The 23,963-nt window shown below is 38.8% G+C and overlaps 1 protein-coding gene across 3 annotated transcripts in view; it reads left to right on the top strand.

The window, feature by feature from the left end:
* Nucleotides 1-23,963, top strand: part of rgs12b (regulator of G protein signaling 12b) — a 139,295-nt gene that overhangs the window by 28,300 nt on the left and 87,032 nt on the right. For all 3 annotated transcript variants that reach the window (XM_057842719.1, XM_057842720.1, XM_057842721.1), the window contains exon 5: nt 5,279-5,398. In XM_057842719.1, coding sequence (XP_057698702.1) covers nt 5,279-5,398 — 120 coding nt within the window. The remainder of the gene's footprint in view (nt 1-5,278; nt 5,399-23,963) is intronic.

Below are 23,963 nucleotides of genomic sequence, written 5' to 3'. Positions count from 1 at the left end.
AGGGGTCTATCACTACATTCTCTTTCCTGCACTACGGGCAAATCAGGGTAATGACATTTATGAGAGGACAGTAGCTTAATTAGCCAACCACAAAAGAACATACAAAATTGAGGGTGTTGTGTGGAAGTGCAAAGGCAACAGAAGACTTCTGTTTGGTTTACAGGTTACGTCATCATTTGATGGCTTTGAACAGTAAACATTGATGACTGGTGAGTAATCTCATACACATTTTAGGCGGCAGTTTATGACTAAATGGAACAGCTGTCCAGTTTTTGTCTAGTCATATCAGTTAATGGTTTGCTACTGAAAAAGTACAGTACTACTCAGAAAATTAAGAATGTCATGGAAAGCTTGTTGTTTTAATAGGATGAAAATCTTAATCAGCAAAGTTACAACAAGGAACTGCTTGAGATATGTCAATTTGTGTTGACAACTAATAAAATCTGTTTGTTTCGTCTTTTATGTTAAATTGCCAAAATAATAATTTTTAAAAAAATCTAATTATTTGGGCCGTACTGTAAAAACATTAGTTCATTCAGCTATCATCTACTGTATTCTATCGTGATGGATCATGTGTGTCCCAGCTGACACGACTTGGACAAAGTTAATGCAATGAAGTGCTAAATTAATATAAATAGAAGACACCATGCAATTCATCCAATTGGACATTTCAGTATAAAGACACAGTATACTTTTCCATGTCTTCCATTTTTTTGTGAATGTGTGGTTTGCACATGCAAATGCCTGTGTCTAATGTGGAATTTAACATATCAGTGGGAGAAAAAAGGGGAAACGGATAATGTAAATGGACCCATGTCCTCATTACAGCAAAGTCGTTCAGAGTCTGAACCAAAGCTGGCACTTAAATATTTGTAGCAGGTGAATTGACATTTTCCAGAACCCACTCTCAGTAGAGACAATTATAAGCCTTTATTTGCAATGGTTTCCCAAAACCCACTCTTGGTAGAGACAGTTATAATCTTTTATTTTCAATAGATACAAGTTTGTCTGGCTTGTTTTGAATAATTATCTCTCAAACAAACTATAACCAAGATGAACAGCTAGAAGAGTAAGTTCTGTGGAATGTGATCTTATACAGTGGGGCAAATAAGTATTTAGTCAACCAGTAATTGTGCAAGTTCTCCCACTTGAAAATATTAGAGAAGCCTCTATTTGTCAACATGGGTAAACCTCAACCATGAGAGACAGAATGTGGAAAAAAATCCAGAAAATCACATTTATTTGCAAATTATGTTGGAAAATAAGTATTTGGTTGATACCAAAAGTTCATCTTAATACTTTGTTATGTACCCTTTGTTGGCAATAACTGAGGCCAAACGTTTCTTGTAACTCTTCACAAGCTTTTCACACACTGTAGCTGGTATTTTGGCGCATTCCTCTATGCACATCTCCTCTAGAGCAGTGATGTTTTGGGGCTGTCATTGGGCAACACAGACTTTCAACTCCCTCCACAGATTTTCTATGGAGTTGAGATCTGGAGACTGGCTATGCCACTCCAGGACCATGAAATGCTTCTTACGAAGCCACTCCTTTTTTGCTCTGGCTGTGTATTTGGGATCACTGTCATGCTGAAAGACCCAGCCATGTCTCATCTTCAATGTCCTTGCTGATGGAAGGAGATTTTCACTCAAAATCTCTCGATGCATGGCCCCATTCATTCTTTCCTTTACACCAGGGGTCCCCAACCTTTTTTTTTCACGGACCGGGGTTCTGACAAATTTTGCAACCCATCAAAAAAAAAAACGATGCGGTTCTGCGCATGCGAGTAACGTTAAACATAGCCGCAAATTGCGCAAATGCAGCGATTCCAAAGTAAACACTACAAACTTTCTTGAAAGAAAGGAATATTATGTTTGATCATGGAAGGGCTTGTAGAAAAGTTCTCCTCAGATACATACTGCTATGTAAGCTGCACACAACAACTTCACACCGCTCTCACCATTAACGACTTCGCCTTGTCATTAAACATTAATTAAGAAGCCCGCTTAACCAAGATACGATGTTGGAAATTGTAGCAAGGTTTTCAATGCTCTTGTAGCGATGTCAGGATATTCCAGAATGACTTTAATCCAGAACCTCGGTAGAGATGTTGTCTCAAATGTATGTTCAATAAGGTCGCCGTCAGTAGCGATCTCTACAAGTTGATCTTACTGTTGCACAGACATGCTCGAATCACTCGGTTTATTCACAAACGGGTCACGAATCCACTCCTTCGCAGTTCGTGGGTCTTCGAGGTTGTAGGCTCGTCAGGTGCCCTTTTCGCCGTAAAAATATCTCCAAAGACGTCTGTTTTCCAGTCATCTTTGCTCGTGTGGGGGCTAATTATTTCCGGGAACAAATGTGCTGTGCCCACGGCCTAGCAATACGTTATTATCGAGGACAAGCGCGCATAGATATACACACAAACAAGATGTACTGTTAGCAGTCCAATCAATGGATTTATATGACGACATTCTAATCTATCCCGTAGTATTATGTCTAGAGTAGACAGGGATATTGGTGTGTTAAGCAGGGGCACAGGGTTAATTCTGCCAGAATGCGGTCGTTATTAAGTTATTATTTCTGTGTGGCCCGGTAGCAAATGCGCCACGGACCGGTACCGGTCCGCGGCCCGGCAGATGGGGACCCCTGCTTTACACAGATCAGTCGTCCTGGTCCCTTTGCAGAAAAACAGCCCCAAAGCATGATGTTTCCACCCCCATGCTTCACAGTAGGTATGGTGTTCTTCGGACACAATTCAGTATTCTTTCTCCTCCAAACGCGAGAACCTGTGTTTCTACCAAAAAGTTCTATTTTGGTTTCATCTGACCATAACACATTCTCCCAGGCCTCTTCTGGATCATCCAAATGCTCTCTAGCGAACTGCAGACGGGCCTGGACGTGTACTGGTTTTCAGCAGGGGGGACACGTCTGGCAGCTGGCAGTCCCTGGCGGCGCATTGTGTTACTGATAGTAGCCTTTGTTAGCCGTGGTCCCAGCTCTCTGTAAGTCATTAGGTCTCCCCGTGTGGTTCTGGGATTTTTGCTCACCGTTCTTGTTATCATTTTGACGCCACGGGGTGAGATCTTGCATGGAGCCCCAGATCGAGGGAGATTATCAGTGGTCTTGTATGTCTTCCATTTTCTAACAATTGCTCCCACAGTTGATTTCTTTACACCAAGCGTTTTACCTATTGCAGATTCAGTCTTCCCAGCCTGGTGCCGGTCTACAATTTTGTCTCCGGTGTCCTTCAACATTGGTCTTGGCCATAGTGGAGTTTGGAGTGTGACTGACTGAGATTGTGGACAGGTGTCTTTTATACCGATAATGAGGTAAAACAGGTGCCATTAATACAGGTAACGAGTGGAGCCTCATTAGACCTTGTTAGAAGAAGTTAGACCTCTTTGACAGCCAGAAATCTTGCTTGTTTGTAGGTGAACAAATACCGGTACTTATTTTCCACTCTAATTTGGAAATAAATTCTTTAAAAATCAAACAATGTGATTTTCTTTTTTTTCCACATTCTGTCTCTCATGGTTCAAGTTTACCCATGTTGACAATTACAGGCCTCTTTAATCTTTTCAAGTAGGAGAAGTTGCACAATTGGTGGTTGACTAAATACTTATTTGCCCCACTGCAAACACAAATAGTATGTCATTGTTTTTTATTGCAGAAAAACTTTTGGACAACATGATTCCATTTCTTGTTTTATTTAAAACAATTGGTGCATGTGCAAAATAGGTCAATCTATCACAATTTATAAAATCATTAGAAACAATATTAACAAAGGTGGAGCAGAAATCGAGCCTTCCATCATCAAGGTAAAATGTACGTGCACCTAGTCTTGTTATATATCCATTAACTTAAGTGTTGTTGTGAGGCACATCTAGTTGTCTTCCCTTGCCTAACAGCGTTTTCCACCTGTAAACAAACAACCGAAATACGTGTAACACTTGAATTTATGCATTTAGGGTAAGAAGCCCGTGTATGACTTGTTGTAGATGAGTGTTTGTTTTCCATTTATCGTTGAAGCTAATGCAAAGCTGATGTCTCAGCGATGACGCAACACACGGAATTGTAGTCAAATTGAACATAATTGTACCTGTTATTACTTTGACTTTCATATCTTTACAACTGAGAAAAAAATATGTTCTGTATTCATCTGTGCTGCTTCTGTTTAGATTGGCTAGTGTTATGTTACAGCACCACTGGATGCATTAAAAAAAATCTATCACACGGCAATAGAGAAAAGTATTCTGAGTACTTTTGGGAGGAAAAAGACTTGGTGGGCAAGCTCAAAAGGGATGAGGTTCTGTAGGAAGAAATAGGAAAATGAGCAGGAAGAGGAGAGGAGGCACAGGCTAAACCGGGGTGACTTGTATGTCAAGTTGGACAGTAAAGGGATGGAGAACAATTTGGCTTTTGACTGGTAAAAACAATAGTTCAATGAATATAAATAGAGGAAAAAAAACAAGGTGATTATTGTTGACCAAGAAGTAACCATGATAAGAAAGCAGGAAGTTAGACAGGAACCATAAAGCATTAAAAATGAAAAGGCTGAAAGTCCTATGTTTTGAGATTTGGCAACATCGAGGAGAGAGTGTTTTCTGACATAGAACTCCAGAAGGTGAGATACTTAAGAAATTGGAGAGGTGTGCCAGTGCCCATTTGTCAAGATCAAGGGAGAATATGCAACACACATTTCCAGATGGTTTTAAAATGTTTGCGTGACTGTTTGTGCGCAGTCTTTTATGGGATGACTGAATATTTTTATGGTCACATCAGTTTGTGCATTCCTATGTATCCTTTGTGTACTTTTCTGAATCGGACACATGATTTGAAATCTGGATATGGAATGCTTTTGAGGTAAGGTCTCTCGGTTCTTCCTCATCAACGTCACCAAAGTGTACCTTGTTTGGACCTTGCTTTGTGTACTGAGACATGTTGGAACAAAACAGGCCTTCCCACAAACATTTCTTGCCCAGTTTGCCAAAACATCAAGTAATCTGACAATCCCAGACAATCTGACAATGTGAATCAAATAACTGTGTAGGTTAAATTTCTTTGATATGACGTAAATTCTGCAAACGAGCACAAAGTGTTTTTACATTCATTTCCTGAGCAGGGTATGTTTGCCTGTTTGCATGTTCTTTCTTAAGGGCATGGAAGGATGCCTTTTTATGATTCCCCTCTACAACAGATTGTTGGTAACCTCATTGATTCCATCTTGGTTCATGTCTTCTGCTGTTCTTACCTGGAGTGTCTTTTCTGTCCTCAGGGTGGCCGGTTTCGAGGTTTGACAATGGGTTTCCCTGCGCTCCCGCAGCGCTCCTCAGCCAGACGCTCCTTTGGACGTTCCAAACGCCTCAGCTTGGCCCGTTCCCTAGATGACCTAGAGGTAGAGGTCTCGTTCTTTTTGTTTTTCACTCGTTAACTCTCTCTCCCATACAAATAGGCTCGCTTCACATTAACAGACCAGTGGCGCATGTTATTGCACCTCTTGAGCTTCGTCTGAGTGTTATCGTCACATTTGAGCCACGCGTGCACCAACATTTTCTAATAATAGCAGCTCATGCGCATCATCACATGACACCTCAAGCCCTCTTCTCATATTGCCATGGCAACATACACACAGTAGTGGACAAGACACCCTATAGCAAGACACTATGTACTGTACACTTTCTGTTTATTGCTTCCTTGTTTTGTGGGTTCTGTTGTTGTTACTGGTTAATATTGAAACTGTTTAGGTCATAATCCAATTTTAATCTGTGTGTCTTCAAAAAAAGATGATCTGTTTGATCATCTCAGTTATGTCCGCCTCTAAAAATGAATCCAAATATCCAAAATATTTTCTATTGTCTTATTAAACAGAATTTTAGACAATTTTGAAAGATTCCAACTTGAGTTGATGAGGTCTGAAATTTAAATAATCGATGCATTTCCACTTATCGAGACATAATATTGAAAAAAATCCGGAACCCACATTGTGTGATTTTTCAATAATTTATTTATAATTTACTGGGGTTCTTAGGTATATGTACTCCTGAGAAAATCAGCGCTAATATTTAGTACAGAAGTCTTTGTTTGCAATTACAGAGGTCAGACGCTTTCTGTAGTTCTTCACTAGGTTTTCACATATGGAAACAGGGATTTTTGCCCATTCCTCCACACAAATCTTCTCTGGATCTGTCAGGTTTCGGTGGGGTCGTTGATAAACATGAAATTTCAGCTCCATTGAAAGATTTTCTATTACATTGAGGTCTGGAGACTGGCTAGGCCACCCCAGAACCTTGATATGCTTTTTACGTAGCCACTCCTTGGTCAGCTTGGCTGTGTGCTTCGGATCATTGTCCTGTTGGAAGATCCAGCCACGACTCATCTTCAAGTCTCTGACTGAGGGAAGGAGGTTGTGGCTCAAAATCTGACGATACATTTCACCATTCATGCTCTGTTTTATACAGTCGTGCTGTCCCCTTTGCCGAAAAGCAGCCCCAAAGCATGAGGTTTCCATCCCCATACTTCACAGTAGGGATGGTGTTCTTGGGATTGTACTCATCCTTCTTTTTCCTCCACACACAATGAGTTTGACTTGACTTTCTCCTATTATACCTCTGCATCATTCAGATGGTACCTGGCAAACTTAAGACGGGCCTTCACATGTACTGGCTTCAACAGGGGAACCTTCTGAGCAATGCATGGTATTAAACCATTGCACCGTAGTGTTCTACTGAAACTGTGCATCAGCCTCTATTCAGGTCATTGACTAGCTCCTTCTGTGTAGTTCGAGGCTGAGCCCTCACTTTTCTCATCATGAGTGATGCCCCATCAGGAGAGATTTTACATGGAGCCCCAGTACGAGGTAGATTATCAGTCATGTTTAGCCTTTTCCATTTTCTAACAATTGCTGCAACTGTTGATTTATTCTCACCAAGCTGCTTTCCAATTGTCCCATAGCCTTTTCCAGCTTTGTGGAGCTCAACAATTTCTTCTCTGGTGTCTTTCGAAAGCTCTCTGGTCTTACCCATGGTAGCAGTTGGATTATGACTGACTCTGGGGTGCAGAAGTGGCAATGATGAGCTCAAACGGGTGGTGGGTGGGTGGTTACTCATGGGGTAGAGGTGGACATTTTTTAAGGTAGACTTACAACTCCTTGATTGTCATAATTATTGTTGATTCTCAGGGGTACAAATACTTACTGTATAAACCCCAGGAAATTACAAATCAATTATTTAAAAAATCATACAATGTGATTTCTGGATTCTTTTTTAGATTATATCTCTGTGAGTGGAAATGCATCTATGATTGAAATTTCAGACCTATACCTATTTTCTAAGTGGGTGAACTTGTAACATCACAAGGGGTGCAAACACTTATGCTCCTCACTGTATTTGTTTAATATTAGTGTAGAAGCATATCAAAGTAATTTTTTAATTTTTTAAAATGAACTTTCCAATACGAAATTGAGAGTTAATTTCGTGCAAGGGTCAAACCATAATATAATCTTCATGTATTCACCGGGAATCTTTTCAACAGCCCAACAAATCTTAAAAGCTGACCTTCTATGGACTTTCATTTGTTTCCGTATTGTTTATAATGCATAACATCAAGGGCGTAGGTTTGGTCTCAACATTGGTAGGGACGATAACCTGCATATACATTTTTTGCTGGGGCCGGGACATTAATAAGACCAAACAGATTGGGTGAACGGGGGTCAGGGCTACATTTGTCACCAATATGAACCTAATTAATTGATAGGCTGAATGATCAACACAAAATAAATCTTTGTTTTCAGACACTCCTTGATACACCGTTCGATTCAAACCTTTGTTTTCAGAAACTACTAAAAATGTCTGCATTTTATTAACAAATTCAAATTCCAATATTTGAACATAACTCCAATTATATTAACATACACAATAAATACAGACTTATTAATAATATCTTAACTATTTAGAAACATAACTGCTTTAGTCCACAAGCAGAGCAAAACGCAACAAAAAATGAAATCTTCTTGAATGAATGAATGAATGAATTTATTGTCATTGTCATCATCATCATCATCAAAATCACTGACAGTTTCAGAGTGTGGAATTTTGCCCGAAAGAAAGACGATGACAGACAAAGGAAAGACGGGAAAAGCAAATGCTTATCGATACCCGTCCCCCAACAGCCAGGGACGCACAGAGAGCATATTTATGTTAAGGTCCAGTTATAATCTTCTTTTTTTTTTTCTTTTTTTTTTTTCCCGTTTTTTGGTTTTCACATATCGTTTAAAAGTCATTGATTGCCATGGAATTTTACATATTGTCAATTTGAGTGGGTTCATTGTATCAGTTGATGTCCAAGTAGGTGTAGGGAGGGAAGGCCGGGGGAGTCATGGAGGCTCGCGTCTGCTGTATCTACTTCAGAAGATTAGTCATCATCCTCCCTTGCCCGGTTTCCTCGAGCGAGCCTTTCGTAATCCCGGAGCTCCGTGATGATTTTTGGGACCATTTGAGCGGTGGCATCACTTAACGCTGCTTGATCCTTCGTCACTTGTGACGATTTGTCATTTTGCTCCCACTGCTTGAGCTGTGCAGACGCACATTCTGAGCTCCTGAAGGGCACGCTCCTATGTTGACTGATAAGCGCTCAGCCTGAAAAATACGTCTCAAGTATGGCTCGGAAGGCTCTGAAACCTGAGGATCTGGATGAAGTCAAATCCTCCATCCAGAAAATAGAGGCCTCTTTAGCCTCTCTGACCAACCTGGAGGCGTCTCTGAACGTGATTCAAAGCCAGAATCGGGAAGTCATAAAAGTATTACAGCTGATGCGCGCTGAAAACGAGAAGCTCTAACAAGTGATTGAGGAAAAGGAGGCACGCATCAAAACAAGCTATTAAAATTTCATGACTTGGTTAACTTAAAAACTGCTCAAATGATGTACAAGGCCCACGCAAACAGTCTCCCGACTAACCTGCAAGCATTGTTCCAACTAAGAGAAACCTCCTACGACTTGAGAGGAAACAGATTGTTTTCCTATCAGGCTACTAGGACAACATTGAAATCGTTCTCGATTACGAACACTGGGGCTCGCTTATGGAATACATGTGATGCAGCGCTTCCGAATATAAATTAATTGAGTTACTTCAAAAAAATGTACAAAGAAAACATAATAAAACATTACATTGACCAAAATCAGTCATAACTGCACAGCGCACACACATCACAGATGTGTTGTTCTCACAGCAAAGGATGACTAAATGTCAGGGTCAGAGAATAAGACATAAAAATGCTCTAAAGATATGCCCTCCAGCAAAATCACGTTACTGAACTGCCACTGCAACGAGAGTGCCGGGTCAGACCTGCTGTAAAATGGAGCTTGTGGACTGGGCGCTTAGCTCTCTGGACAAAATATTTTCTACGATGACACCTACACCAAGCCAACGGCCATGTCCGGCCAACACCTTCATGTCTGGTTATGTGGAGGATGCCTGGGGAAAATGGAGACCATTATGCTTAACGTCTCTCCAGATTGAGGACGTTGAGGACCTCTTTATCTTCGGCTCCCTGATGGTGCTCGCCTTCCTGTTGCTTCTTGGTGCCCTCTGGGTTTACCGATTCTCGATGAGAATGAAGAGTCAACTCAAAGAGGCAATGGAGGTTGCTCGTAACAACGGCGACAAATATTCTTACCTCGACTATAATTAATGTACAGTTATTACATTATTAAATTTTCATCCGCGGTATATTATTATTATTATTTGATATTATTTGTGTACTACATACACACCATGTATGATTAATTTATGATTATCTGGGAAAAATGTCTACATATGCTAAGAAATAAAAATACTTTCAAATAAATAATCTGGAAATTAAATAACTACATTTTAAATAAATTCAAGTCATCAGCCAATCAAACGTACATTTGAGGGGGATAAATGGACTGGCACAATTGAATTGAAATTGAAAAAGGGTAAATGTAAGTCTGAAATTATCATGAAAATAATTCACTCGGTAGGGTCATTTCTATCCTTACAACATATGGGAAAACAATCTAAATTACCCATATATCTGAACTCATTCGATAATGAAAATGAGGTGGTTTAAAACAGGGGTCCCCAACCTTTTTTGCACCACGGACCGGTGTGATTTGGGTCTTTTTTTTACGAACTGGTGTTCTGTCAAATTTTGGACCCTTATAAAATTTTGCTCCCAAAGCTTTTGTGGCGGTGAAAAAAAAGCCCTCTTTTATATTCAGTTGGACTCTCAATGTTATCCAACGGTTCTAAAAAACTATTTATATCATAAACATACATGTGCAACACGAAAATAGTGTAAATTAATGCTTAACGACACGGCGAAGTTGTTAAGTGAGAGAGCTGCGTGCAGTTGTTGTGTGCAGCTAACATAGAAAACGTAAGTTAATATTCCGTTCTTTAAAGAAATTTTGTAGTGTATACTTTGGATTCGCTACATTTGTAGTCACTTTTAACGTTACGCGCATGCCAACAAAAATAAAATAACGTTTTTTTTGTAGCTCCGTCGTGTTAAGTGCAGGGAAAATACAACTGACCCGCTGAATCAGTGGGAGGCCTGAGCTTGTTTCGTTTGTTTCAGTGCTCTCCTAGCGATGTCAGGATATTCCGAAATGACTTTAATCCAGAACCTCGGTAGTGTTGTTGTCTTAAATGTACGTTTAAGGTCGCCGTGATTTGCGATCTCTACAAGCTGATATTCCTGTTGTACAGACATGCTCGAATCACTCGGTTTATTCACATATGGGTCACTAATCCACTCCTTCGCAGTTCGTGGGTCTTTAGTGATTGGGAAGTAGCATAGACTTTGTTTTCTTTGAGGTTGCAGGCTCGTCTTCTGGCTCGTGAGATTCCCTTTTCCCCGTAAAAAATCTGTCCAAAGACATCTGTTTTTCAGTTATTCTAGTGTGGGGGCTAATTATTTCCGGGAACAAATGTGATGGGCGACGACCTACGTCATTCGTTATTATCGAGGCCAAGCACACATAGATATACAAAACAAGATGTACTGCTAACAGTCCAATCAATGCATTTCTATGACGACCTCCCATTCTGTAGTTGTATATCAAGAGTATACAGGGATTTTGGTGTGTTAAGCGGCACAGGCCAAGGTCAATCGGCCAAAACGCAGTCGTTAAAATCATTTATTATTTCTGTGTGGCCCGGTACCAAATGCGCCATGGACCGGTAGCGGTCCGCGGCCTGGTGGGGACAATTTGAGCAATCTGAAAAGTTGTTAGTGTTATGTCCCTACCGTCCCTATGCAAACCTATGCCCTTGCATAACATAGATCAAAATGTGAGTGATATGGTTGAAATTTTTGTTCAATGTGGTTGTTGAGTTGTTTGCGATTAAGTCAAACTGCTTTGCAAACGAGCGGATTTGAAATTGGTGATGGTGCGTCACACCGTGCCGTAGTATGCAATTACCTGCATACTTTTTGGTCCTACATGCCCACTCGCTTGAAAAATGACATTCTGTGCATTTTCAACAGAATTTGTCTTGCAAACCCGCTCAAGTGTCATCAGAGGTTATGAAAAGTAATGTTAAAAAATAATGCAAGGTCAACGCCAACGCAGTTTTACATAACTAACTTTTTCCATTTAATTTCAGAGTTAAAACTGTATTCAATAATGTTATTTGGAAAAAAAAAACCTCAGAACTTCAATCAAAGCTAAAGCTACTTAACTTTTCAATATTCTAAATATCAAATGCTCCAAACCAAAATACGAGCCTTAGTGAGGTATATTGCGATAGCCCAATATTTTATGACATTTTGACACGTTTAAAAAAAAAAAAAAAAAAATTGTATTATTATTATTATTTTGGTGACACTTGTCATAAAAATATTGTTCAAATTGCCACCTTTTTAAACTTACTTTGACTTCAAATGTAGCACTAAAAAGCTCTCAGTGTGATGCACTTCGAATCTTCTCCAAACTATACCTACAATATGATAATATTGTTGAATCAAAATGTCACTGACAAGAAGTACAGATGTGATTGTGTATTGCATCTCATTTTGCACGTAATGAGCATCTGATGACAAGAAATCAGGCATTAGTTATTATTTATATCCTAATTGACAACGTTATCCTGCACATGATTGTCAAACCAAGGTAAACATCATGTTTGCCACGACTTGTGTCTGATGGAAAGCTAGATTGAGGCTGAGCACCACAGCAATTTGGGTTTTCTGTCCTGTTAAGATAGACATCAGAGGAAACTAAATATTTCCGCTGTCCAATGGCTGTTTTGGGCACTTTGAAATATTTCACTGTTCCATGGTTGATCTCTATTGTAGAATTTCATAGGAAGTCTAGGCAAAGACACTGGAATGCCGCAAGTGTTAAAATGGCTGTCCAATTAAAATATTTGCCCTGTGACATGTTATTCATTTTTATTGAGGGTGCCATTGTATTTTTCCCTCTAATAGTACAGTGTACCATATGATGATTATATTATCATTATGTTCAATATTCTTTCCTCTACCCCTGCCACCCTCGTTATCTTACTTTTTTCTTCCGGTCATTAGGCCTTTTTCTCAGGCTCATGCAATAATGTCCATAGACAGAGACATCTTTGTGTTGGCCACTGGGGATGTGTGTGTTTGCCTCTCTGTGTGTTCGTGTTTGTGTTTTGGAAAGGGGCTGCTCAAACAGATTTGGTACTCATAATGAGCTCAACAAGCTGGTATTTATAATGGCTTCAACACAAAAGCACATATGCACTGTACAAATACACACATATGCAGACACATTGCATGCATGTAGACTAAAAAGTTTCCTCTGAAAAACATGAATGCAAATAAGCACACTACAGTGTATACAGTATCTATAGCATTTAAATACTGAATCCATAACCAAACAATTTACTATTAAATTTCAGCCTTTGTGATATAAGCTGAATTGCTTGTGCATTGTGTGACCACTTTACACACTACAGTGGGGTCAGCATTGTATATACAGTGGTATGAAAAAGTGTCTGAATAATTTAATATTTTTTGGCCCCCCTTTTGGAACAAATAACCTCAACCAGACACGTCCTGTACCTGCAGATCAGTCCGGCACATCGATCAGGACTAATCTTGGCCCATTCCTCTCTACAAAACTGCTGTAGTTGAGTCAGATTCCTGGGATGTCTAGCATGAATCGCTGTCTTTAGAATGGGGTTCAAGTCTGGACTTTCTCAGTCCAGAACGTGTATTTTGTTCTTCTGAAACCATTCAGAAAGTTTTTTTATTTCTGTGTTTTGGATCCTTGTCTTGTTGCAGCATCCATCCTCTTTCTAGCTTCAACTGTCTTACAGACAGCCTCAGGTTTTCCTGCAAAATATCCTGATGAACTTTTGAATGCACTCTTTCATAATGATTGCAAGTTGTCCAGGCCCTGAGCAGCAAAACAGCCCCAAATCATGATGCTCCTTCCACCATGCTTCACGGTGGGGATGAGGTGTTGATGTTGGTGAGCTGTTCCATTTTTCCTCCACACATGACGTTGTGTGTTACTCCCAAACAAATCAACTTTGGTTTCATCAATCCACAAAATATTTTGCCAAGACTTTTGTGGAGTGTCCAAGTGCTTTTTTGCAAACATTAAATGAGCAACAATGTTTTTTTAGACAGCAGTGGTTTCCTTCGTGGAGTCCTCCCATGAACACCATTCATGGCCATTGTTTTACTTATAGTTGATGCTTGCACAGAGATATTGGGCTGTGCCAGTGATTTCTGTCAGCCTTTAGCCGACACTCTAGGTTTTTTATTTTTTTTATTTTTTATTTTTACCTCTCTTCGTATTCTGCGCTGAACTCTTGTCGTCATCTTTGGTGGACTCCCACTCCTTGGGAGAGAAGCAACAGTGCCAATCTCTCTCCATTTGTAGACTTCTTTTTATTATTATTACTTTTCTGACTGTCAATTGATGAACATCCAGACTTAGTGATGGTTTTGCATCCTTTCACAGCTTTATAAAAATCAACAATCCTTGATCGCAGGTCTTCAGACAGCTCTTTTGACTGAGCCATGATGCACATCAGAAAATGCTTCTCATCAAGACAATTCTTACCTGGTGTGCGTTTTATATTGGGCAGGGCAGCTTTAAACCATTCATCAGTGATTGGGCACACACCTGACTTAAAATGTTTGGTACTAAAAATTGGTTTCAATTGCTCTTTAAGTCTCCTTAGGCAGAGGGTTCACTTGCTTATTCTTCCCCCTTCTGTCATTGTTTGCCTTATTAAAATATGAAAACCTATAAATGTTTGGGTGGTTTTAGTTAAAGCAGACACTGTATTTTTATCTGTGTGTTTTTGACAAAGATCAGATCACATTTGATGGTGATTTTATTTAAAAATGTGAGAAATTTCAAAAGGTTCCGATACCAGTTAACAAACCTCCCTCTAATATGCCTGCAAATATTTGTCTGCTATTTTATTCAACATTTGACCATGTCAAAATTTAACACTGGTGGATGGTGGCACAGCTTCACATTGGATGAGCACACAGCATTTGCTAGTTTTATACAAATCCTAACAGCCTCAAAATTGAAATAGAAAAAACAAAAAAAAAGCAATAAGTCATTTTCAATCATGGGATGATTTTATTTGGTTGTCTGCCATGTTGTCGAATGAGTTTGGGAGGACTCTCAATTCAGATACTCGAAAATCACAGGAAAAAAAAAACATGCAATGTGTCGTGAAACCTGAAATATGGGTAAAACTATAATCAAATAAAGCAGCATGCCACCAGGTAAGAGACCTTGAAAAACAGTTCGATACTACTCAACTCTTGCTACTGGAGCATGTAGAATGTGGCATGGCATTGTCTTGCTGAAATCAGCAGCGACATCCCTGAAAGAAAGATTGTTTGGATGTTAGCTTATGTTCCTCTGAAACAGTGCTTCTCAGTTATTTTCTGTTACGCCCCCACAACTCTCTGCTGCCACTGTAAATAGTATGATTTTTCTAGAAAAATTATTATTACTATAAGTACACCTCTGCATAACATTGTGTCCTTTTTAATATTAAAGAAAAAAAAGGAATATAGATCAACTTACAATAAAGTATAATTTATTAACATTGTTTTGTTTGTAACAGAAAAGATTTGAAGTGCATCAATTTCCTTAAATAAAAAAAAGTCATCCAAACTGTAAAAATACACTCGTTACATTTTTTGACCATTTGACACTGAAAAATAAAATTTAATAAAATCAATAAAAAATGATTAATTCAAATCCACTAGCAACATTAACTCATGAGAACAATTTGCCAAACAATTTGACCAAAAAACAGAAATTATAGAAGAAAAAGTCAAAAACAGCAGTGTCATTGGACAGAGGGACAATTAAAAAAATTTTTTTTTTAAAAAATGTGCTGCGGGCAGTATTAGCTCCTTTGCTATGGTGTGAGGTTATTTTGCACCGAGCAACTGGGTATGCCACCTTATATGATGCTAAAAATGCCCGCTGGTTTACTAATGCAACACTGCGAAACAAAGCGGGACAATTGTTGGCAATACTCGGCACGTTTTCGCTGGAATAAATTCAAGCGACTCATTCATGTGATTGGTCTCTAATGTCTTTAAGTGACGTCTTAATTGATTTGGCTTCCAGCTGTCCGCTGCAGACATTTTAACCCTTTAAGGTCTGGGCCTATTTTGTCTTATTTTGCATGCCTTTGAAGTTGCCTTTATATTTCAAAGAAAGAATTGTTTACGATGGCCTGGTTTGGTCCCTTTTTTTGTGACACCTTGAACTTCATGCCCAAACTGTTGTTTCCTTCACTGACCAATTATAAATCATCATTTTGGGCCCAAAAAGACCAAAAATTCCAAAATCGTTTTGTCAAAATTTTTAATATTGATGTCCAATTGACAACCAAACATGCGTAACGAACCGTTTTGAAACTTTGTAATATTTATTCAACATGTTAGGATGAACATTCAACCAAAAAAACTTAGAATAAATGGTCTTATGTTTGACAATTCAACATAAACAACAGGTATAGCCATAGGCGTTTTTTGCCTTTATACATGCTCCAGTCAAAACAGGTTATATACAGCAGACCAAACAGTGAAGAACAGTGAAAAAATATACCATCTAACACAAAAAGTGTTTAGAGGCCATCTCTATATGAGTTTAGGTATTGTGGCCCATCACCTGATGAAAACTATGTACACACAATCAAGCTTCTTGAACACACATTTATATACACAAATTGAGAAGACTGATTGTGGGAAAAATATATATATATTACATTGGGAAAAAAAGTATTTTCAAAAATAATTACAATAAATAAGTTAAATTTTTTTCAGGCATGCCACTCCGAAAAGCAGTTTCGTCCTGGAATTAGACACAGGGCTACATCACACAGCCCACACTTCCATGGGGTGTCGGTCCTCTTTCCACCCTTCCATTTTCATTTCACTTTACTTTCATTGTCACTATAAATGTACTTGAAAAAAAGTCAGTATTTATGAAAATAATAAAGTATAAAATAAAAATATATACAGAAATAAATAATAATGGAAATCTATATGTATGACAATAGAAAGAATACCATAGCTGAATATGTGCTACATCCCTAATCTTCATATAGAAGGAAGACCACAAATTATACTTTGATCCGATATGCACATTTTATTATTATATACACAAACACACACTTATATTGCATCAAAATTAACTTTGTCTTGCAATATCAAAAGAAACTTTCAAAAGAAACTTTTTCAGCAGCATAAAAAAAAAAAAGTGGGTTAGCTTACCTCTGCTCATCGATGGCGTCACCCACGTGTTCAAATCCGTCACTATCTTCACTCGAGGACTCTTCCGAAGAAGACGATGATGACGAATTTGGACCATCCTCTTCCTCACGTTGATCAAAAAGCACAATTGCTTGCGCTAAATTTAGTTATCCGTTCGTTCTCAAAGTCTTACAAAGTCGCTCGCTCGCTCGATCCAAACGGCCGTCGGTCGCCATCTCGCTGCTTCAGAACACTCCTCCCTCTCGTTCGGTGGAACCTCTCACGGCACTTATATTTATTAAAAAAAAAAAAAACGCATGTTGTGCTTCCACTGTGACTTCGAAAGGGTTCGTTTGATTTGTGTTTTTTTCATGGAGCTTCCGTTTTGAAAAAGGACAAGAAATGATGGAAATATAGACATAAACAAATTATCCATGCAGCGTTTTAATGTTTTTTTGAGAGGACAATAAAACTATAAAACTTAAATGACAATATCTCACGTTTTAGTTGGTCGATTGACTTCAAATAACAACGAGAGTAAACCGCAACTTCCGCACTTTAAAACGAGACCAACCAACGGCATGTGGGTGACGTTATTAAAACGCGAGGGCGCTTCAAAGACGACGTGCGCTGAGGACGCGCCGGCGCGTCCTTCAACTCTCAAGGGTTAAGATACAGTAAATCAACTGGTTTTTCCTTGTCTCCCACTGTATTAAAATTCAAAGCCAAAAGCCAAACGCTACATACGCTTCATCATATTTCCTCGTCTTAGCTCTTCATATGTCCAGTGCTCTTTGCTGTGACTCTTGTTTGATTCAAAACTGTGCACTGCACTGTACTGTGCACACTCTGAAAGTGAGAGCGCCACTGCCACCCACTGAGTGGATGTGCAATTACACTTTATTCTAGTACGGTAAAATAGGATGTTCTCCGATGTCATATGCGCACACCAGGAGCAATAACGGTGCTGTTATAGACAAGTTTCCTGAGCGAAATAGTGGCCGTGTCATCTTGGAAAATTTTTGCTCCGAACTTCTGGTATAGAAAGAACAACATGAATTGCTGTTGAAGTAAGCATGTTGTTGACAAAGTTAAAACTGCAAAATCAAGCCAGAGGAACCCACAGAATCCCCCAAAATGGATTCAGCACGACGTAGATGAGACGTCGATGAGATTGTATGATTGTTCATACCATTTCCTTGATCATTTGTGAACAAAATTATGACAACCTGTCAGCCTGTGTTAACAAGACGTAAAGATTGATACGCCGGCCACTTGAGTGACCAAAATGAGGGGAAATTATACTACATTTGCCGAATGCAGAAGGGCCGACACGGATATTGTTGTTTCAAGGAAATATTACAAGGTATGTACATATAAACAAAAATGGTATGTCATTGTTTTTTATTGCAGATATTGTTCGCAATAAAACATTTGGACAACATGATTTAATTTCTTGTTTTATTTAAAACGATTGGTGCTTGTGCAAAACAGCTCAATATATATCAATTTATAAAATTATTAGAAAAATATTAATGATGGTTGAGCATACGAGGAATGTGTTGTCAGACAGCATACCTCTCGACATTACGGAGACCCTCGGTGGTATCCAGATGGGCTTTCTCCCGCTGTCCTCGGTAATTCCAGCTCCAGAAGTGTATATTAAAGTTGCTGCAGTTAAAAAGGTTGTAGTTGGATCTCGCGAGGGCGAGCCACTGCCTCCAGCCCCAGCCTCTCTGGGTAGAACAACCATCAATATACAGTAAGTGTTGCTGTGAGGCACATCAACTTATCTTCCCTTGCCTAACAGCGTTGCATTTTGCGTTGACATAAGTGTGCCATCTACACGTACTGATTAGCAACAGGCTAGAAGCAGATACAGTAGTTGTAGTAAATAATAATAAAGATCATCATAATTACAATCATCATTGTAATAACAATATCAAGGGCAACAATTCGTTTAATGCGAAAGATTTTAGCTTTAGTATTTTTTGAGCACCAGACACTTGAAAATGCAGGGATGTGAAGAACATACCTCCCATAACACAGCGGCAACATGGCTAAAGCACCCGGTATTTGTGGTGGCACGAGCTTGGTTCCACATCTGCCTTCATGAACATGTTGTCCTCCCGTGTTGTGATGATGGCAGATGGATGCAGTATTTTCAAATTGTCTTTTTTAAGGGATTATGAAGGGATTTAATGTTACTCCAGCTCAACTGTTGTTTTGGATGAAGAAATTCTAAAACGGAAGTTGCTAGCAGACATAAGGAAGTAAAGCGGAAGTACCTCGGAAACTTGTCTATAGATGTACAAGTTACTCACATAATGGCTAATAACATACTGTACATCGATAGTGCTAATTGCGAACGGAATAATTCTTTTCCTGTTTGACCCACAGGACACGATATCTAAGATTTCCAAAAACAAATGTGGACTCCCCAGACTGCTCCACACTATACCCAGTCATGAAACACTTGTTTTTGATTAATTTGTTAAATTTTTCAAATAGGTGCTTTTACAGCAATCCTCGACTGTTCCTGTTTTTAATTGCTTCACTCTCAGTGTTTTCGGAATGTGTTATAGGCATCAAATTAAAAATTACAGAACATTTGCAGAAAGACAGACATCTTTTTTTATTCATGTTTTACACAATGCCCCAATTCATTAGAACTTGTGTTTGTTTAGAGAGATGCAACTTTAACACCATCTTCCCGTTGATGACATACAGTTGTGGTCAAAAGTTTACATACACTTGTGAAGAACATAATGTCATGGCTCTCTTGAGTTTCCAGTTATTTCTACAACTCCGATAGAGTGATTGAAACAGATACTTCTTTGTCACAAAAAACATTCATGAAGTTTGGTTCTTTGATGACTTTATTATGGGTTAACAGAAAAAGAGATCAAATCTGCTGGGTCAAAAATATACATACATGGATCTGAAAAAGCGAATCATTGACTTGAACAAGTCAGGAAAGTCACTTGGAGCCATTTCAAAGCAGCTGCAGGTCCCAAGAGCAACAGCGCAAACAATTGTTTGTAAGTATAAAGTGCATGGCACTGTTTTGTCACTGCCACGATCAGGAAGAAAACGCAAGCTATCACCTGCTGCTGAGAGAAAATTGGTCAGGAGGGTGAAGATTCAACCGAGAATCACCAAAAAGCAGATCTGCCAAGAATTAGAAGCTGCTGGAACACAGGTGTCAGTGTCCACAGTCAAGCGTGTTTTGCATCTCCATGGACTGAGAGGCTGCCGTGCAAGAAGGAAGCTCTTGCTCTAAAAGCGGCACCTTAAGGCTCGACTGAAGTTTGCTGCTGATCACATGGACAAAGATAAGACCTTCTGGAGGAAAGTTCTGTGGTCAGACGAAACAAAAATCGAGCTGTTTGGCCACAATGCCCAGCAATATGTTTGGAGGAGAAAAGTTGAGGCCTTTAACCCCAAGTACACCATGCCTACCGTCAAGCACGGTGGTGGTAGTATTATGCTGTGGGGCCGTTTTGCTACCAATGGAACTGGTGCTTTACAGAGAGTAAATGGGATAATGAAGAAGGAGGATTACCTTCCAATTCTTCAAGATAACCTAACATCATCAGCCCGAAGATTGGGTCTTGGGCGCAGTTGGGTGTTCCAACAGGACAATGACCCCAAACACACATCAAAAGTGGTAATGGAATGGCTAAATCAGGCTAGAATTAAGGTTTTCGAATGGCCTTCTCAAAGTCCTGACTTAAACTCCATTGAGAACTTGTGGACAATGCTGAAGAAACTAGTCCATGTCAGAAAGCCATCAAATTTAACTGAACTGCACCAATTCTGTCAAGAAGAGTGGTCAAAGATTCAACCAGAAGCTTGTGGATGGCTACCAAAAGTGCCTAATTGAAGTGAAAATGACCAAGGGACATGTTACCAAATATTAGCGCTGCTGTATGTATATTTTTGACCCAGCATATTTGATCACTTTTTTCTGTTCACCCATAATAAAGTCATAAAAGAACCAAACTTCATGAATGTTTTTAGTGACAAAGAAGTATCTGTTCCAATCACTCTATCAGAGAAAAATCAGAGTTGTGGAAATAACTGGAAACTCAAGAGAGCCCTGACATTATGTTCTTCACAAGTGTATGTAAACTTTTGACCACAACTGTACCTTTGCTCCCCTAGACTGGGCAATCGCACAAAGTGGGGAGATTATTCGATTGACACAATCAGATTGTGATCAATATGTTCATTATTGTGGAAGTAGTGTAGTGTAGGGCTGCAGCAATCGAATATTTTAGTAATCGAGTAATCGACTGAAAATTCTATCGATTAATCGAGTAATCGGATAAAACATTTTTTTAGGTAAAGAGCCATTGTTAATATACATGAGAAAACAAGACATTTCTTCTAATATTGAACCATTTTCAGTCAATCATTGTCTTTATTTTCGATATACATTGTTGAAAACAGCCACCAATTGCATCTCAGATGTGACAAGAATAAATAGACTAATTCACTGCTTTTACTTAAAAAAACTTCTAGATCTTATTAAAAAAAAAAAAAAAAATTCTTACCTAAAAATGTCATTACGCTTGATAACACACATCACTTAAAAGTTAGGTGTTTTTTTTCCATGTGTTTCAATAGAATTTCCATTTGTGTCAAGCTATTTTAAAGTTCTAGTTAAGTTTTAAGTTAGTCTAAACTGTAAGTCCTGATAGGATTTTGAGTTTTTGCAGTGTTCAAAATAAATGTACGTATGATACCTGCTGTATTGGAGCATATTAGAAACCAGTGCTACTTGGTGTTTTATCCAGCAATGACTACTGAGCTAAAACTGACAGCATTATTAAGTTTTTATTTTAAACCCCAATCACTCTACAGCACTATGTTTTCACAGATTAAATAAAGCCTGTATGTAAGACACGTTTGCCACGTATCGACAGTGGTCATAATTAATAGCCAGCAAGGCTAACGTTACGTGAGCTAGTGACAGTAGCGTTAATGTTATTTATTATCGCTATGTAGTCTACTGCTTTAAGATGGCGGCTGTTTACTAACGCCGCTCTGTCTGTCATTTCGCATCTAGTTCTACTTGCATATGATATCTATGAGACGCATCAGAACTTTGCTTCCTGCTACCACCGTAGCAAGCATCATGCGGGTGTAGTTTTTAGCAATGTCGGCGTGGCTTGTAGCGGCTGTCGCCTGCAGCAAGGTATTTTTTTTTATTGGTTCTTCCTCTACGCACGTGACGTCAGCGCGCTGTCCCGCATTAAAAGTACTCCGGGCAAAACGTGATGCTTAGAGCTGGCAAAATTAAACGATTCCTCGAGGTGAATAAAATAACTCGGATCAGTTTTTTAACTCGAGTTTCTCAAGTTGCTCGAGTATTCGTTTTAGCTCTAGTGTAGTGTGGTGTAAAACAGAACTGCATCAGCAGCAGTTTCTATTATTCTAATAAGCTTTTGTCACACAAGATGGACAAATCTATTGGAAACATCTCTCGCCATAATTTAATTTTAACCCTTTAAGGTCTGGGCCTATTTTGTCTGATTTTGCATGCCTTTGAAGTTGCCTTTATATTTCAAAGAAAGAATTGTTTACGATGGCCTGGTTTGGTCCCTTTTTTGTGACACCTTGAACTTCATGTCCAAACTGTTGTTTCCTTCACTGACCAATTATAAATCGTCATTTTGGGCCCAAAAAGACCAAAAATTCCAAAATCGTTTTGTCAAAATTTTTAATATTGATGTCCAATTGACAACCAAACATGCGTAACGAACCGTTTTGAAACTTTTGTAATATTTATTCAACATGTTAGGATGAACATTCAACCAAAAAAATTTTGAATAAATAGTCTTGTATTTGACAATTCAACATAAACAACAGGTATAGCCATAGGCGTTTTTTGCCTTTATACATGCTCTAGTCAAAACAGGTTATATACAGCAGACCAAACGGTGAAGAACAGTGAAAAAATATATACCATCTAACACAAAAAGTGTTTAGAGGCCATCTCTTTATGAGTTTAGGTATTGCGGCCCATCACCTGATGAAAACTATGTACACACAATCAAGCTTCTTGAACACACATTTATATGCACAAATTGAGAAGACTGATTGAGGGAAAAAAAAAAAATATATATAACATTGGAAAAAAAAGTATTTTCAAAAATATTTACAATAAACAAGTTAAAATTTTTTCAGGCATGCCACTCCGAAAAGCAGTTTCGTCCTGGAATTAGACACAGGGCTACATCACACAGCCCACACTTCCATGGGGTGTCGGTCCTCTTTCCACCCTTCCACCCTTCCATTTTCATTTCACTTTACTTTCATTGTCACTATAAATGTACATGAAAAAAAGTCAGTATTTATGAAAATAATAAAGTATAAAATAAAAATATATACAGCAATAAATAATAATGGAAATCTATATGTATGACAATAGAAACAATACCATAGCTGAATATGTGCTACATCCCTAATCTTCACATAAAAAGAAGAACACCACAAATTATAAATTCCTGCCTGGGATACACACAGTGCACGTACGACTTTGATCTGATATGCACATTTTATTATTTTATACACAAACACACACTTATATTCCATCAAAATTAACTTTGTCTTGCAACATCAAAAGAAACTTTCAAAAGAAACTTTTTCAGCATAAAAAAAAAAAAGTGAGTTGGCTTACCTCTGCTCGTCGATGGCGTCACCCACGTGTTCAAATCCGTCACTATCTTCACTCGAGGACTCTTCCGAAGAAGACGATGATGACGAGTTTGGACCATCCTCTTCCTCAAGTTGATCAAAAAGCACAATTGCTTGCGCTAAATTTAGTTTTCCGTTCATTCTCTAAGTCACACAAAGTCGCTGCTCGATCCAAACGGCCGTCGCTCGCCACTTCGCTGCTTCAGAACACTCCTCCCTCTCGTTCGGTGGAACCTCGCACGGCAGTTATATTTATAAAAAAAACGTATTTTGTGCTTCCACTGTGACTTCGAAAGGGTTTGTTTGATTTGTGTTTTTTTCATGGAGCTTCCGTTTTGAAAAAGGACAAGAAATGATGGAAATATAGACATAAACAAATGATCCATGCAGCGTTTTAATGTTTTTTTGAGAGGACAATAAAACTATAAAACTTAAATGACAATATCTCACGTTTTAGTTGGTCGATTGACTTCAAATAATAACGAGAGTAAACCGCAACTT

This window comes from Corythoichthys intestinalis, chromosome 8 (assembly GCF_030265065.1).
Source record: "Corythoichthys intestinalis isolate RoL2023-P3 chromosome 8, ASM3026506v1, whole genome shotgun sequence".
Classification (NCBI taxonomy): Eukaryota; Metazoa; Chordata; class Actinopteri; order Syngnathiformes; family Syngnathidae; genus Corythoichthys; species Corythoichthys intestinalis.
Note: the sequence above shows the minus strand (reverse complement) of the source record. Positions and strands in the feature narration are given on the sequence as shown.